This window comes from Cariama cristata, unplaced genomic scaffold (genome assembly GCF_000690535.1).
Source record: "Cariama cristata isolate BGI_N322 unplaced genomic scaffold, ASM69053v1 scaffold4253, whole genome shotgun sequence".
Lineage (NCBI taxonomy): Eukaryota > Metazoa > Chordata > Aves > Cariamiformes > Cariamidae > Cariama > Cariama cristata.
Window position 1 is genome coordinate 71,865 of NW_009608851.1, and position 16,300 is coordinate 88,164.

Sequence of the window (16,300 nt, forward strand, 5' to 3'; positions counted from 1 at the left end):
AGAGGCAACAACAAAGACCCCACCACAGAACAAGGCTTTGGTGGGCAAAAGTATCCAGGGATGACATTAGTAATTACTTTAACAAAAACCAAAACTCAGAACCATACTCACCTGACAGGCACCTATAACACAGAATTTAATATTCGCTTCCTGTCAAAAAGTCCATTAAAAATACACTACCATTCTGCTTTCTAGATACAGGGGCCATCTGGCCCCTATTCACCATAATTGCAATCATAGTCTTAAAAAAAATATTTATATAGTGCTGTAAATTAACAGACAGACACCCATTTCCACTCCCAAAGAGCTTTTGGTTGATAAACTCATGTTTCAGCACTGTGCAGGAATTAGGGTCTCCTCCCCCCCCCAAAAAAAAAAAGAGTGTGGCAAGATTATACACGCATTCCAGTGCTTTTTGTAAAATCTGAAAGGAGGAGAGAGAGAGAGGTCACTTGGCAGGCAGAAAATGGGAAACTGCAACAAGCATAGGGGAGATGAGCTTGAAGGAGGCTGTGAAGCTGAGTGATGGGAATGGATTCAAAAGGGAGCAGTAAAGAGAAAGGACAGGAGGTCAGCTGAGAATACTAAACTTATCTTGCGTAGGACACCCCACGGCTGTTTGATGAGAATGACTTCGGTAACTGTAGACCTGTATTAGATTCAAATGGAGTCCCCAGTGGTACGAGGCTCTATGTTATATCACCAATTCCCATGAGTCATATGTCTTGCTCTTGCTTTTTTAAAAAGAAGTAGGAGTCTCTGTTTATTAAAATTACCCATTGCTTGATAAAATTCCCTATGAAATAGAAGCATATGACATAACACTTCTCAGCCAATTTGAATAAAAGACCTTATCTGTCGAGGGGAGTGGGCAGGGGATAGGATGGGGGGTGGGGAGTGGCCTTTCTAATTATCAGCTGAAGAATTCCTGTATGTGTAGCTGTTGGGCATGACCCTGGGGATTTTAGGAAGCTGCCCTATGACTTTACCAACAAAGAGCGTTATCTTGGAGTTGCCTGATACATCCACTTAAGAATGCTGGTTAAATGTGAATGAAAATCTAGTCAAATCCAATTAAGCGTTTTTAAACAGATATCTAGTTTGAAAAACAGCTGTACATATTACCCAACAAATTTCTGCCACCTCCTTCTCCATTTTTATTTCCTACTTATACATGAAAAAGCATCTGTAGTTTACTAAAACCTTGTTTTTAAAGCAGATTTAGTGCAGTTGCACACAACATGGTACAAAGGGAAGAATGTCCCTCACATTATACCTTCCTATCAAACCTTCCTTCCAATACCTTCATAAGGTGAAGGTTTGTGGGGGGTTCCGTTTTGTTTATTTTTGTTTTCACAAATTAGAAAACTTCTTGTCAATGGTGTTTTTCTACAGTTCCTGATTAGCTTAATCTTATTCTCACAACTGAAATGCAAGAGTTACAGAAAAATGTCGTACAGAAAATCATAAATATAAAGCATATATAAAAACATATATAGAGAAACAGTATATGGTGCATTTATACAATCTCATTTTAGGTATCTGCCTTTAGGCTTTGTCATGTGGTCACCTATTGTCTTGTGACTGCAGGTTCACAAACTGAAAAGATTACCACTACCAGACTACTGCCCACCACCATCTTTCTGTCAGAGAGTACCATCTTTTAAATCTGTCAACCTGCATAATCCCATTGTGTGGGTTAGGAAAGACCGGCTGATTAATCAGCTCAAAATCAACTACCTTCTTTTGACTGACACATGCTGGTAGTGGCACACAAGTGCACTAGAGGAAAGCGGTCTCATGTGAACAGTTGCAGCCTAGGGATGCTAAATGTCCATGCTTTAGATGTTCTGGAGATTTCATGGTCTATAGAGGACATTCATGCTCCTAACTAGGTTAGATGCCTGAAGTCAGACATTGTAAATATCCTTAAAAAGACCTAATTCTACATGGGTTTCACACATTAAAAAGAAAAAAAAAGACCTATGGAATGGGTGAAAACTGGATCTTGTACAAGGAGACACACAAGGATAAAATACACCAGATATTTCCAAATAGGTAACTAATTTGTAGAAAAAATTACCTATTGATCCAGACACTCTGGTCTAGTCAATCTAGAGTGTGCGATTAGGCATGGTCAGACATAACCCTATCAGTGTTTTTACTTCTGGTCCAAAAAAATTTATCGAAGGGCAAAGTTATGTTAACTTCATGTTACACGCTGAATTAGAAAGAAAATATTCAAGAAAAAATGTAATTAAACAAACTCCTTTGCTTTAACCTTCACTAATTCAAATCACCATTTGCCTGACAGCATATTAAGATCTCACAGACACCAGATAAACCTTTCCCTGCTACCCCGCATCCTAACTCACAAGGATTCTTTCATTCTTGGCAGAGTTCCAGCAGGGTCTAAAGCTATGTTTTGTGGCTGCTGAAAGCATCCAGGAGACACTGAAGTGGCCTTGGTTACAGCAAGGATGGTATAAACAGAAGATCTTAAGCCTCTCTCTCGCTATTCTCATCCAGTTCTATTACCACAGTACTTAAAAACATCAAATTTGTGCAACAATCCATTTCATCCTTTCTGCTCTAATTAGGCGATCCTACATGTCTGTCTTGATAGGTGGGGCTTACTGAAGCACTTAATCAGTTTCTGGAGGGGCATCATAGTGCCAATCCAAATGCTTATTTAAACAGAGTTGTAGTGCCAAATCCACCATATTCTGCAGCAGCATGGAAACAACAGAATCTGTGAGACACAGATTGCCTCACATACTTTTTTTTCCCTGCAGCCCTCAGTGTGAAGGAGTACTTGTCCTGTATTCATCCTGTGTAAGCTTAACAGGTCTAGAAATTAAAACACGGGAAGCATTTTATATTATTGGGCTTTCCTGGCAAATAAAACCATTACAGCAATTCCAGTACAAGCCCTTCCTGAAACCGTGCTAACGAGGCTTTGAATCTTAAAAACTGCATTTAAATCAAATGATTCATTTGCAAACCCATCACATACAGCACACACGTAGTAGGTGTGGGTCATTTCATTGGAATTAGAAAGCAAATGTCTCTATACATGAGAGGTCACCAGTTGTTGTAAGTTAAAATCTTTTCACTGTTAGGCATAATTAAAATACTCTAACAGTGGTTTCAGTAATTTAAACATTGCAGTATTGTTGTAATATTTTTCTAAGCTTCAAGAGTTCACAATTGTTTGGTCCAATCAAACCTGGGAACACTGGAGAAGTTATCACCCATCAAGGTAATTACTTTCAAGTTGAAATAATTACTCCATCAATGTTAATGGTCTTTCAACTTCAATAAAGCACTCACCTGCCGATAATCACAGCTAACCTCTTGCTCTCATGCAATTCCCTCTCTATTTAGCAGGTTATATTACAGCCGTTAGAGTGGTCACTTGTCCTGAACAGCTGCTGAATTTCACTTTGATCGGCTGTGAACCATAAAAAAATTAGTCATCTGTGTATGATCTCCCCCTAACCCATAAGCCCTTGCAGAGCTAAGGATATGATCTTTTGGCTGCATTAGGGCACTGCTGAGCAGCCATCTTGTTTCTGGTTGTGGCTACTTTCCACTCGCTAACAGCAGCACAGTAGCCTAATTAACTTTTGCCCTCCACTGCCGTTTACAGCTTTCATTCTTTGCTAAGTAGCACATTTTCTGAATTTATGGCATGTGCAGGGATTCCTCCATTTACTCTCATCCTGTTTTCTTAGAGTGCAGTCCGTTTCCCAGGCATCTGAAATAGGCACGTATAAAAAAAATTCACCAGTCCCTCTCTTTGGCATATTTCTTCTTATTCTTGTGGCTCTGATCTTCATTCCTTCTTTTATAAGGAAGTTGTCACATACCGTCCTGCATACTGCATTACTGAATAATGTTATGTACAAGGAAGTCAATAACTACATGGTATCTCATCTCTAATGGTGCCAAATGTTCACTGGTCTATATGAGGAAGTAGAAATGAAGGATCACATACAGATGTATTAAGTATTTCTGAATGTGATGAATAGAAAGGAATTAACTCTGGATGCAAGATTCCAGATATCTGTAAAATCTTGCATAGGAGACGTGTATATGGTAGTACTGGCCACTTCAGATTATTTCTGATGTAATATATTTTATATGGAGTTTTTCAGCAAGTAGACTTTATTTATTATTTTTACTCTGGTTACATATTTGATATACAAATTACCGTCTGGTTATAACAACATAATCATGCAAGCCAAAGTCTCACCCTCTACCAAAGTCTCTATTATTATTGCTATTCTGCAATATGTCTACAGATTTCCCTACCACAGGTGAAGCATCTGCCAAGAGGCGCTTGGCCAGCGTAGTTATATACCATCTCCCCAAATAACGTAAGGTAAGCCAACATGTGTTCTCAACTGTTAGCATTGCTTCATCCAAACTGAAGGGCTTTGCTGGTGCAGTAGTGTCAACTAAGAGACGTGTTAATTTTTTACACCCCAAGCTGACATAGCTATGCCAAAAAAGCCTCGTAGGATAAATTTGGCCTGAGAGTCTCATACTGCAAGACACATTGTGAGCAGACCTGTGCTTCCAGGTAGGCATACGTGTAGGATTTACCACAAATAAGGCCTATAATGCTTACACCTATCTCTTGCATCCTGTAACAAGCACATTGTACTTTTAGCTATACTCTGCTGAGGCAGATTTGATACACTGAGGCCTTGATTCTACATAATAATAATGGGGGTCACTGCCCATAGCAGGCAGAATTTTTCTTTATAACCCTCATGCCTGGATGCTTTTTCTTCTCCAAGCACATTCTAACAGCTACATATTCTTACATTTTTTACTCACCTTCTAGGCTTTGAATTCTCCTGCTCATGATAGACAACCAAATACTTGATACAATTGTCATGGGAGAAACAGCATTATGCACCCACAGAACATCTACCAAGAGAAGTCCAAACTTACCCACAGTTTTACCTCACAGCAACATTTAGATACAACAGTGAAAGAGCTCTGATGCTTTGATGCTGTTTGTCAGGTCCTGGCTTTACCATGAAATGAGCTCTGGGTCCTATGTTCACAAGCTTAAGCCCTAAGTTCACAAGAATAAGAAGTTTGCTTTGACAATCTAGTCCTTTTGTGCAGATTCCTGTAAACGAGAACCTACTGTCAATCCATTCCCCTATAAACACATCTGTCTCATGTTAATGCTGTCAATAAGACACTAAAATACCATTCTTGCTTTAGAGGGTTAAAATTAGCTGGGAAGACATTGCAGGAAACACTTGTACTGCTGTAACCAGTCTTGACTTGACTTTGCTCTGCAAATAAACCAGAATGTCAGCTTAACTTTCTGTCACCTAACATCTGTCACTACACTCCTGGCCAAACAAGCTAGGGAAATGCCTCTCTAACTGCGAAGCATCAAAATGGCTCACGTGTACTTCACTTGCCTCTAAACGGTGCAGGGAGATCCTCCTTTTGTTTGAGTGGCAGCAGCTTTTGCTCTGACAACCGAGTCCTCATTTTTATCTCCATAGGTAGTGTAAAATTTCAAGGGGTCAGTAATAACCTTAAGGTACCAGCCAGCCCTACCTTTGACACATTAATTGAAATACAGATTAATGCACCTTAACTGGGGGGGGTGAATAGCTGCATTTTGGGAAGGCGGAGTGGATAAGTCTGTCAAATGGTTTGAAAACCCAGAAGATGCTTCTCATTTGGCTCTGGAAATGGATGGAAATGAAGCTGTCAAATTAGAACAGTCTGCAGGGACACTAGCGAGAGCTTAATTTGTATCCTGCAGTCTCACAAAGGTTGTACTTCAGGTTTTGGTCAAGCTTTATGTCCTGTGGCAGGCAACCAGGGTGCAACTGACAAGAGCAAGGGTGGGATTGGCTACTGTGATTCTAGCACTGCTTTTTTCTGGAATAATCTAATGGGATAAGAATGGAGTCTAACAGATTAAATAAAGGACCAAACTCATTGCTCGCTTAATACTTTAAGTCTTGCTTGTAACATGGAAGCTTGTGTGAGAGAATGACTAATGGCATATCCCACGAGGGAGCTCCAATAGACATGCTTTAGGAGATTAAATGATTTAGCCTAGTACCCCTGAAAGCTATATTTTAAAGGGGCAGAAGTTTAATCATTGGAATGCTAGTTCTTTCAATAAAATTACATTTTAATTAAAGTGTCTCATTCACAAAGCTACAGTTAAGGGTATATCAGCACTTTCATGACAAAATTCTGTTTTTAAGGGGTTATAACTTTCAAAGTTGGTGTCCAGGTTTTTGGCTGCTCGGATAATTGATCTGACCTCCTGAAGATATCTTTGATAACAGGACTCCATGCACTTTATGTCAATAACTTTGATTCAAACTTTAGCTTTCTGCTATATTCAGAAGAGGTAGGACTCAGATCTCAGCTCCTTGGTATAAATCAGCAACAACTCTATTGAGTTAATGTAGTTGCAACAGCTTAAAGTGAGTGCAACTGATGCAAAAGCCACGCAGAAAGATTTCTCCCCAAAGGGTAGTATAATATTTAAAAATAAAAAAGGGTAGCAAAAATAATAATCGATAAATGTTCATGACAAAGGACAGTAGAAAAAAAATGCAAGTCAGCTTCACTGCAATGCTAGTAGAACAGCTATACATATGCTACCAGAATGTCATTTTGATTCAAGATAGTGTTTGGGGAAAATAAATGATTTTGGAGCCAGGAAAATACTAATTCAGTAAATAATAGCTTGTTAATTTAAAAGGCTTTTAACTGATGCTGTTAAAGAAACACACTATGGCAACATTATTTAAAAGACCGTTTTGGTAGGTTTTATTACCCACAATACAACCATCTTGGACATTTTCTGTTGTTGTTGGCATGCTTAGAAGACATTGCAATGCATGACCGGCCAGGTCAATTCCGATGCTCAGCAACACATTGCGTGCTGCTGAAGCAGAGTATTAGGAGAAGCGCTGTCATTTCACTGGCTTTGAAATTTTAGGTGGCCCATCACAATTATGATTGTGTTTATTTTTTTAAAAACAAGGTAAGGGAGCTAAGTACCAAAATGCTACTGAAGTTCAATAACTTTAAAATCCTAATCTACTTTTTAAAACCAAGCATACTGTACAATGCAAATGCAACTACTTCAGGAGTCAAAAGTATATAGTCCTATCATTCAGTTCAGGACATGTTTTCTTTTTCAGAAAAAGATGTATTACAAACTTGATCTGTTTAGGCTTCCAGGAAGATAGGCACAAAACTGCTTTGGAACCATATGATCACAAGAGTATGTAAGACTACTCAGCTGGAAACTTCTCCCACCTTGTCATGTTGAGATTTGTCTGAGGCAGTTACTTAAAGGTTACTGTTGGGTATTCCAGAGAAAGCTCTTTAAGATCCTACTTAAATGTCAAACAGATACTTTATAATTGGGGTAATTAAGAATTTAGGGGATTTATGGTGTTATTCAATACAAATATGGCCTATGAATATAATCTAGGGAAAATTCTAGGTTTATGAAATTGAGGTGGCACTGCTGAGGGAACCCAACTTTATTAAAAACTCCTTAAACATTTTCTAAAACTTATTTTCAGAAGACAGCCAAGTACAGCAGCTATCCTAATACACAGCAGTTCAGTTCAACTATCTAGAAGCTGTCTTTCTACAGAAAGACTAGAACGTAATATATAGATGGGAGGAGCAGTGGTAACCACACCAACCATAACCACTTCTGTCACTGATTTACATAACATTGTCAGTCAGTTCACAAACCAGTCCTTTCCTGAGTCTATCCCTCCACATACTGAATAGAAACATAACATTTACAGACAATCATGCTGATTTACGTAACATTGTCAGTCAGTTCACAAAACAACCAGTCCTTTCCTGAGTCTATCCCTCCACATACTGAATAGAAACATAACATTTACAGACAATCATGTTTGGAAAGTCCCTTGAAGAGAAAGACATGTTAACAGTAACGTTCTAATATAAGTACATGTAATGAAAGTAAAAGTAGATCTACTTTTATTACTGATGAATTATGAGGGGAACATGCAAATGTGTTGCATATACGAACTACGGAATTACTAATGAAGTCATTCACTTTGTGATTCCAGCTGAATTACAACACTAGAGTTATATATAAGCAGGACTGATTCTGTTCTTTGTGCAGATCCTGTGAAACTATTTTGACAGTCAGACAAAAAGCTCAGGACACTATTTTTCAGAGCAAGGCTGACAAAGTTAGGTGCCTGTGTTTAATTCCTCCAGACATGATCCACCTATGCTTTTGAGCGATCTACTTGCCTCTATCAGGAATTAGAAATTAACGTGAAATATTTCAGTCTGCATTGGGCCAAACACAAAATTTAAACTAACAAAACTACTGGCAATTGGAAACCCCAGTTTTCCAATCAATGTTAAATGAGATTTTAAAATACCACAGAGATCAAAGCAGAGTAAAAACAACTTAAAATCGGTTTTGTGGTCCAGTTCTTACCGTTACGGTTAGTGCTGTAACAGCTGGGATGCTAAATGTTGGATCACTGCGTTTTTCTTGATAGACGACTCGATACAGAGATATAATACCATTGGGAGAGACAGGCTGGGTCCAGTTCAACCACACTGAGTATGCACTTGTTGCTTGTGCCCAAGGGGCTCCCATGCCCCATGGGGAAGCCTCCAGAGTTTGGGTTGAAGCCCACAGGCTGTCCACTGACCCCACAGCATTTTGAGCTCTGGCACGATATTCATAGAGAGTAAAAGGCTGTAGAGCATCGGATGCATCAATAAATTCCAAAGCGCCTTTGGCCCAGATGAACAAAAGCAGCTCTTCTTGACTGCCTACAGGACGTCTGAAATTAAATCAAAGGCAACATGTTTAAAACTGAAAATAACTTTAACAGTCCCATGGTAGTAGATCATGAAGTTCTAAGTTCAACCTGTACCTCAGAAAAGTACAGAACTTATTTCTATACATTACACACACAAAAGGAACTGCCTACCCATCTTTGCATCTTAAAAGCATTTCCCTGAACTTGTGTTAGGTGCTGAGTAGTGAAGAAGAGATTTTTTAGGCAATCATTTAACTATTCTCTTTTATCTAGAAGAATACTATAAAACTTGTCAAGCAAGTGTACTGTCACAGTCCATAGTAGCAGAGTAGCAATACAATAGCATATTGTCCTTTTAGGATAGAACATATCAGATACAAGACTTTCAGAATTTAGAACATGAAATTTTAAATCCATACGTAGTTGCTCAGTAATGACTTGAATTGCAATATGGGTGCAAGTTTTCAACATTTCTGAAAATGAAACTTTATGGAGGTACTCACCTTAGGATCCCTCATTTATGGGAAATGTTTGACCAATTTACTTGAGAAAAATGTTACCTAGTGAACAAGGGATAAATATTCTATCATGCCCTCAAAACCAAAGCTGTGCCCTTTTAAATTCTGGTTTGCTCACAATAAACATCCCATTTGTTCTTGCGAATGGAATAAGTAATCCCTTGTGCATAAACGTAGCAGAATTTGCAGCTCCACCACAAAAACTCATTAAAATATCACATGTAGTGCTTTCTGTAATAAACCACATATTTTTTTCCAATGCTGTTTTGTTTAAAAATGCAAACTTAAGATACATAAAGACAATTCACTGTATAGGCTTTTGGCACAATGGGTTTTTATTTTTGTATGTATGTATATATATCTGTATGTATACACACACGTATATATACACACACATATACGTATATATAGCATTGCTACTACAGATCTGCTTGTGTTGAACCTGGTGATACTCTGAGTATCAGAGGAGATTACAGATGATCCTCAGCCCCTTTCTAATGTGGCCCCTTCTAGTATATAATTTACAACAGTTGTAATAAGGCAAGCACTCATCTTCAAAACAGAGTTATCAAATCAATTCTTTCACTTGGCATAAAAATGTTTGTGTGAAATTAAGTTGGTTACATTTAAACACTGTGATAAATCTCAATGACGGTTGTGCTGTAGTGCACATGAATTTAAGTATTTTTCCTACTCTTCACAGGAACCTTGGCCTTTGCAGAATGTAAAAGCACTTTCACCCTCCATGCCAACAACAAAACACAAATTACATTATCTGCCACTTTTATTGCAAGTAGGGCAAATTTGCAGAAGTAAAATTGGTTTGTCTGACTACTGGGTGTCATCATCACTACACACACACAGAAGCTGAAGAACATTTATTTGGCAAGAGAAAATCTGTATTTCACAGAATTCTGTCGGATTTTATTTTGCTAGATCAACCCAGAAATTATTTTAAAAATACAAAATGCAACAATTTTTTAAATTTGATAACCGTAGCTGCTTATAATAATATATACCCAGGTATTTACATGCAAATATGAAGAATATAATGAATGCATGTGTGTACACAGTTGTTTATTCATCCTTTGTGTATATGCATATATAAGACATGCAGGAATACCTTATTTTCTTATATGAAGCCAAAGAATTTTTGCTAAACTCCAAGATGAACAGGCTATATGGATTTTAAAAAAAGAAGAGTTTTGAGGTATAATGTCTCTAGTGTAGTGAAAAAGGCAAATTATAAGATGTGTTGATACTTAGAACTGGTTGACAGAACTGGGTGAAGAATGGCAGGTAGAACAGGCAGGAAAGATTCCCTATCAATTCTCTCTCCTGCAACAAAATGTATGGAAGAGTCAGGGTACAAAATTGCCCATATACTTCCCCATGCTCTATTGTAATGGCAAATTAGGCTTTATGCAGAACTTTCCATTAGATGCTGTTCACTGACTTAATGCAAGACACATAATTCTGAAAGGTGAATCACTCCTATGTCTTTCTCCTGCACCTAAAAATATAGTCTTTCTTCTGTGTACTCAAAAACATACCTAAAAAAAAAATCTCTGTAGATAAGTGAAAAGACAGTATATTTTAGTGCAATAAAGTCACATTTAATATGTCTTGTCTGATCCAGCAGTATGGCACTTAAATGAATATACAAATTTATGTTTTATAAATTTTCAAAACTCTGTGATAAACACTTTTTTCACACTGAAAGATCAAACATTCCATCAACTGTAAGCTCATCCACAAGCAACGCTGTACAATGTAGTCTGGTTAAGTATTTAGATCTTATTACTGCTGAATATTTAATGAATGAAACTTATGGTTAGGTAAATTGTTCCATCTGTAGTGCTAAAAACCAGAATATCTTCATGTGTGAGTAAACTTTGAACAGAAGTGGTTGAACAGTCTGTAGTCATTTCAATCGTCTTAAGATTTAAGATTCAACTGCTCATTTAACTGGAAGTGTTTCTTATGTACAATGAGCTGCAAAGGAGAATAACATTTCCAAGAGCTGGAAGCTGTCTCTTAATCTGCATAGTCTGATTTGCTGCTTACATTCATTTTAAAGATGCTCATATGCAGTTATTTTTATAAGGGCAAATTCTCCCTGCCCCACTGCCGATCTGAGCCAGATGACATAAAGAGAAGGATATAATCTTCTTTGTGACAGATAACTATAGAGCTGTATGCAGAGGACTGCAGCAACATTAACTGCAACACTCAACCCTCAGCTTTCTTATGTGGAAGGAGACTCAGTGAATCCCTGAAGTCTTGCATGTCAACCCAGAATTATTCTTCACGTGTTTACCTTTCACCATGCAACAAAAGTACGTGTTTTAGCAGTGCCTGCTGTTTTCCTTACCAGAGTGGTAGCGAGTTACTTCTAGAAACACTGAGAAGTCTTGGGGTAGAATTCAAACAATTAGGGAATCACACTATCAAATGTGGGGAAATAATGCAACATCAATGATGTTCCCCCGCTACAGTTTCACATCCAATTAAACAAAGCAGCCTCACTTACTATTTGCATTCAACAAATCTATACTAATGTAGTTTGTATATTTTTCTTTTTTTTTTTTTTACAAGTTTTGATGTCCAAAAGGGAACAGAAGGAATTTGAGATTAATGCATGCAATATGCTACTTTAGATTAGGTCAAGTACAGGTATAAATAAAATCCTTCAGGAGTTCTTATCTCAATGACATATCCATCCATAAGGATTCTTATATTAAACCATCTACTAATATATGTGCCTTGGAAGCTGTCTTTGGTGGAGCTCATGGTTAAGGGTATAAGGGCAAGCAATGAATTAATCACAAAAAATCAGCCTAGAAGCCTCTACACTGCGAGTCACAACAGTCAACAGCCACTGAGACATGTCCCTGTCTTAAATTGCCTGTTGATTTTTCTGCTACATTTTCACCATCAGGATTGTTCAGCTAATGAGCTACATTACAATCTTACACATATATACACTATAATATATTCTTACTGAACATGACATAGGCACTTTGACAGAAATTCAGACACTCCCTTGAGCAAGATATGAACCAAAACGCTTATAATTTTACAGGTAATATTTCTTTAAGAGTCATCTCATGTGCATCCTACACAGTGCATGCTGGTGGTCAACAGAGAGTAGTTCCATTAGCTGATGTGACGTATATCTTATTAAAATATAGCAAGAAATACATCACCTATTTCCATAATATTATTTTTCCAGACTAGCAATTTCTGCAGTTGTCACAGGAATGTTATGCAATGACAAATGGGGAGAGAAGTAGACTGGGGATTGTCTCATGAACCAGATCTTTTCTCATTCACAATCTCCTCTAAGTTGGGGTCCTTGCTAGAAAAGTTTAAAAGCCTCAGATCTGTGTTTAAAACTGCTATGTCAATCAAAAAGTCACCATCTCTTTTATCACAAACTAACATTTTAATTTTTTGGCTTCTAACAAAATGGCTGCAAACTTGCAAGTGCTTTTACGATTCTAGAGGAAAGCATGAGTACTGCCATTTTAACGCAAAGATCTGCACACAAACTAGCTTCCCAAGCATTCCAGGTTTTGAGTTAAATGAATTTATTTTGGTGGTGATGCAGTAAGGAAGAGGCACATGATGAAGAAGAAATTACATGCCATAACCCCCCATAGAAATACTGCAGTCGTGCTGCTATAACAATGTAAGGCTATGTGTGGCTACAAAATGAAAAAGAACTATGTGCTTACATCCCATTTCTGATTTTTTTGCAGCTATCTGAGAAAGATTTGATATTGTTGTTGTCTAAGCACATTTAAACTTCAGCTGAAATAACTGCCAAGTGATTCATGCCTATGTAGGTGAATATAACGATTGTATCTGGAGCCCCAGTGCGCCATTTTCATTTCACTTTAAATAAAAAACAAAATGTATCTATGTCAGTCAGTGCCCTTCTGCTGTACTCAGAGGTATCAAACAGGCTACAATTATGATTGTGAAGTGATTGTGTCACATTGGAGGAAGGTTTATTGCTTTTGAGTCTGCTAGGCAGTAACACATTCTGTTTCATATTACTCTTTATATCATTGTTTGGCTGTGACTAGAATAATCAAATGCCATCAAATGCTGTCAAATTCAATTTACAGTATTTTTCACTGAAGCAGGCTTTCTGCATTATATTTCCTGTTTTCCCCTTCTATGGTTGCCATGGAATAGCAGCGGTAATCATCAGCTTTATTTACAAAACCAACAGAGTGAAGACATGTCTTGGGCTATAACGTACACTTTATTCCTCTTTATACAGGGGAGTGACTCGGGTTTTTTGATCAGACAATTAAAAAAGCAAACAAAAAGATATTTCAAGAGAGCAGAAATGTTTACAGACTACTAATATGTTTAAGGTAAAAGTGGATTTATATTAATTATCACTGCTGATACCAAAAGGTAATTCGATTCCCTGTCTTCTCAGCCACAGCTCTAATATATTAAGATGTCCCAAACTCTTTGTGGGAGGTTAGCTTCAGCCTGGCATGGGTTTACCACACATATTTAGAGTTGGGAAAAACAGGAACTTCAGAGTTTAAATTCTTCTGCAATATATGGCCTGAGTTTTATGTTCTCTGACTTTCTGAAGTTATTCAAGAAGGTCCCCTTCAGCAAGCTTTTGAAAAGTGTCAACGGGCATAGCAGATGTCAATACTCTGCTACTTTGATACTTTCCTAAACACAGCTATCTATATAGAAAAAAATCCTCACACAGAGCTTACGAAGATCCTCATAGTGAGTGAGGACGTGTCAGTCAACTACCTAGACAGGGCAGCTGAATACAAACACCAAAGAACACAAATAGATGCACTGTAATCACACTGCAGATTACTTACTTACAAACAGGAACATAATTTATCTTGGAAAATTGGTCTGTGTTAGGAACCTAGATACCTTCTTTTGCTTTTAAAAATCTCAGAAATGGTGAATTAGTCCTGTTTCCATTCCAACATTCTCAATTGTCTACCAGAAAAGACTGAAGAATGTACCTAGTGGTCTGGGTAAACACAGTGAGAATATCTATCTTACGATTTTTGTCTGTCCCTTTGAATTTTTAAAAATATATTTTCACCTGCTTTTTGTCATTTGTAGATCAGGAAGATGATTCCTGTCTCAGCTTTTATTCCTTACTTGTCCATCCATATATCAGCATCTTACCTTAGCATTTGAAGGTAATACATATTTTACCATACACTTCTACATCTTTTTTCACTTCCTAGTAAATAAAGGGGTATAGAAATGAACGGTTCAATAAGACTAATAATCTGAGGTGATTTACCTGTGAATAAAGTAGTTAGTAATGATGCCATTTGGTTTCTTAGGTGGTGCCCATTTCACTTCTATGACTGCAGATCCCATTGCTTTAACGACAGGTGGGCTCAATTCTCTAGGAGGTGCTTCAGCAGTTCTTGAATATGTTTGACCACCCACTCCACACCCACCTACAAAACCAGAATTTTGCTTAATGATGAGAGCTTCTTCCTCAACAAAAAACACAGTAAAAGCAAATCAATTTCAAGTAAAGAATCTCCTATTAAAATGGTGCCTCATTTCACCTCATTTCATTATTAAATACTCATTTAATAAATGACTGCAACTCTGCTGAGATTTCACCAGTGCAGGTGAGGAGAGAACTGGTTCCAAAGTGTCATTTTAGAAAGACTTATTTCAATAGGATTTTGAAAATTTTCTTTAAAGTCAAGGAATTTTGTAATACTTTGGCTCTTCTCTCCTGTCTTTATGATTACCACTTCTTGTTGGTGAACAGTTACAGAACTGATTTCGTTCTGTATGCACATTTTCAAAAATTGTTAAGCTATTTGTGAAAAGCTTCCAATTAAATGGCACATACTACCTAAAATACATTTTTTAAATCTCCATTTAAAATGTCCATGATATAACATAGAGAAATATTTAATGCGTCATTCAGTGCTAGGCTTTCTTTTTCCTAGGTAAACATTTGACTCCAATGTAGGAATAAGATTTTATCTGTTTTGCTGAATTGAATCTCCATTCCTTTCCAGTCACAGAGGTGAATCTTTTAAAATCATCTTACCATTCTGGCATGCTTGTATTCTTATCTCATACAGGGTGTAGGGATCTAGGCCATCAAGAAAAGCAAAACGTGCGTGTCCTACTGGCTTCACCAGTAGAGTGGGACTGCTCGCATTTAGTAAGATGTTGTATTCCAAAGGCACATTGGCAATGAATATCCCTGTTGTGAAACAGAGAAGAACCAGTGATTATCTGAAATACTAACAATGGTGAAGGACAACTTCAGAGAGGTATTCATCATACTCAATTTTAAATTTAAGCCCCCTCTGGAGGTTTTACCCACTGCCTCTTTTGGAAACTACAACCACTTAAATATAAACTGAAACAGATCCATCTGCAGATCACAACTGGAAGATCGACATCACAGTTCTTAGTTAAAAATCAAAATGCAATTCAGTCAACACCTGTGTTGCAATTGCTGCTTTCGGGAAGAGTGACTTTATCACTGGGAACCAGGCAACTTTTACTTCTTTATTTTCAAGGGGCAGCAGTTACTAAGCGCTGCTGTTTGAATATAGAGTCATATGATCAAAAAAGTGAATTGCCACCATTCAGGAAATTATCCCTTTTTAGCTCAGCAGCAGTAGCTGAGTGTAGGTTCCTAGCCTGCTTTACCAGTAAAGTACAATACACTCGCTTGAACCAAGAAACATCATTTCAACTGATATAAAAACAGTTGTTTTTGTTGAAGAAAAAAACCCTCAATTTTTACTATTTTGTTTTAATTCAAATATTCCCCCATCTATTTCTCTTCCCTTGCTGTCAATTCCTAATTTTCCAGTTCTGTTGAGAAGCTGAAAAAAACTAGTTTCTCCCTTAGAACAAGCTAAGCCATATGTCATCCCCTCA

General features: G+C 37.5%; 1 protein-coding gene across 1 annotated transcript in view; it reads right to left on the reverse strand.

Moving 5' to 3' along the window:
* LOC104159409 (usherin-like) overlaps nt 1–16,300 on the reverse strand; it is a 138,319-nt gene that overhangs the window by 44,802 nt on the left and 77,217 nt on the right. Inside the window, exons 21-23 of the mRNA XM_009697307.1 lie at nt 15,453–15,611; nt 14,676–14,838; nt 8,510–8,864 (exon numbers count right to left, since the gene is read on the reverse strand). Coding sequence (XP_009695609.1) covers nt 8,510–8,864; nt 14,676–14,838; nt 15,453–15,611 — 677 coding nt within the window. The remainder of the gene's footprint in view (nt 1–8,509; nt 8,865–14,675; nt 14,839–15,452; nt 15,612–16,300) is intronic.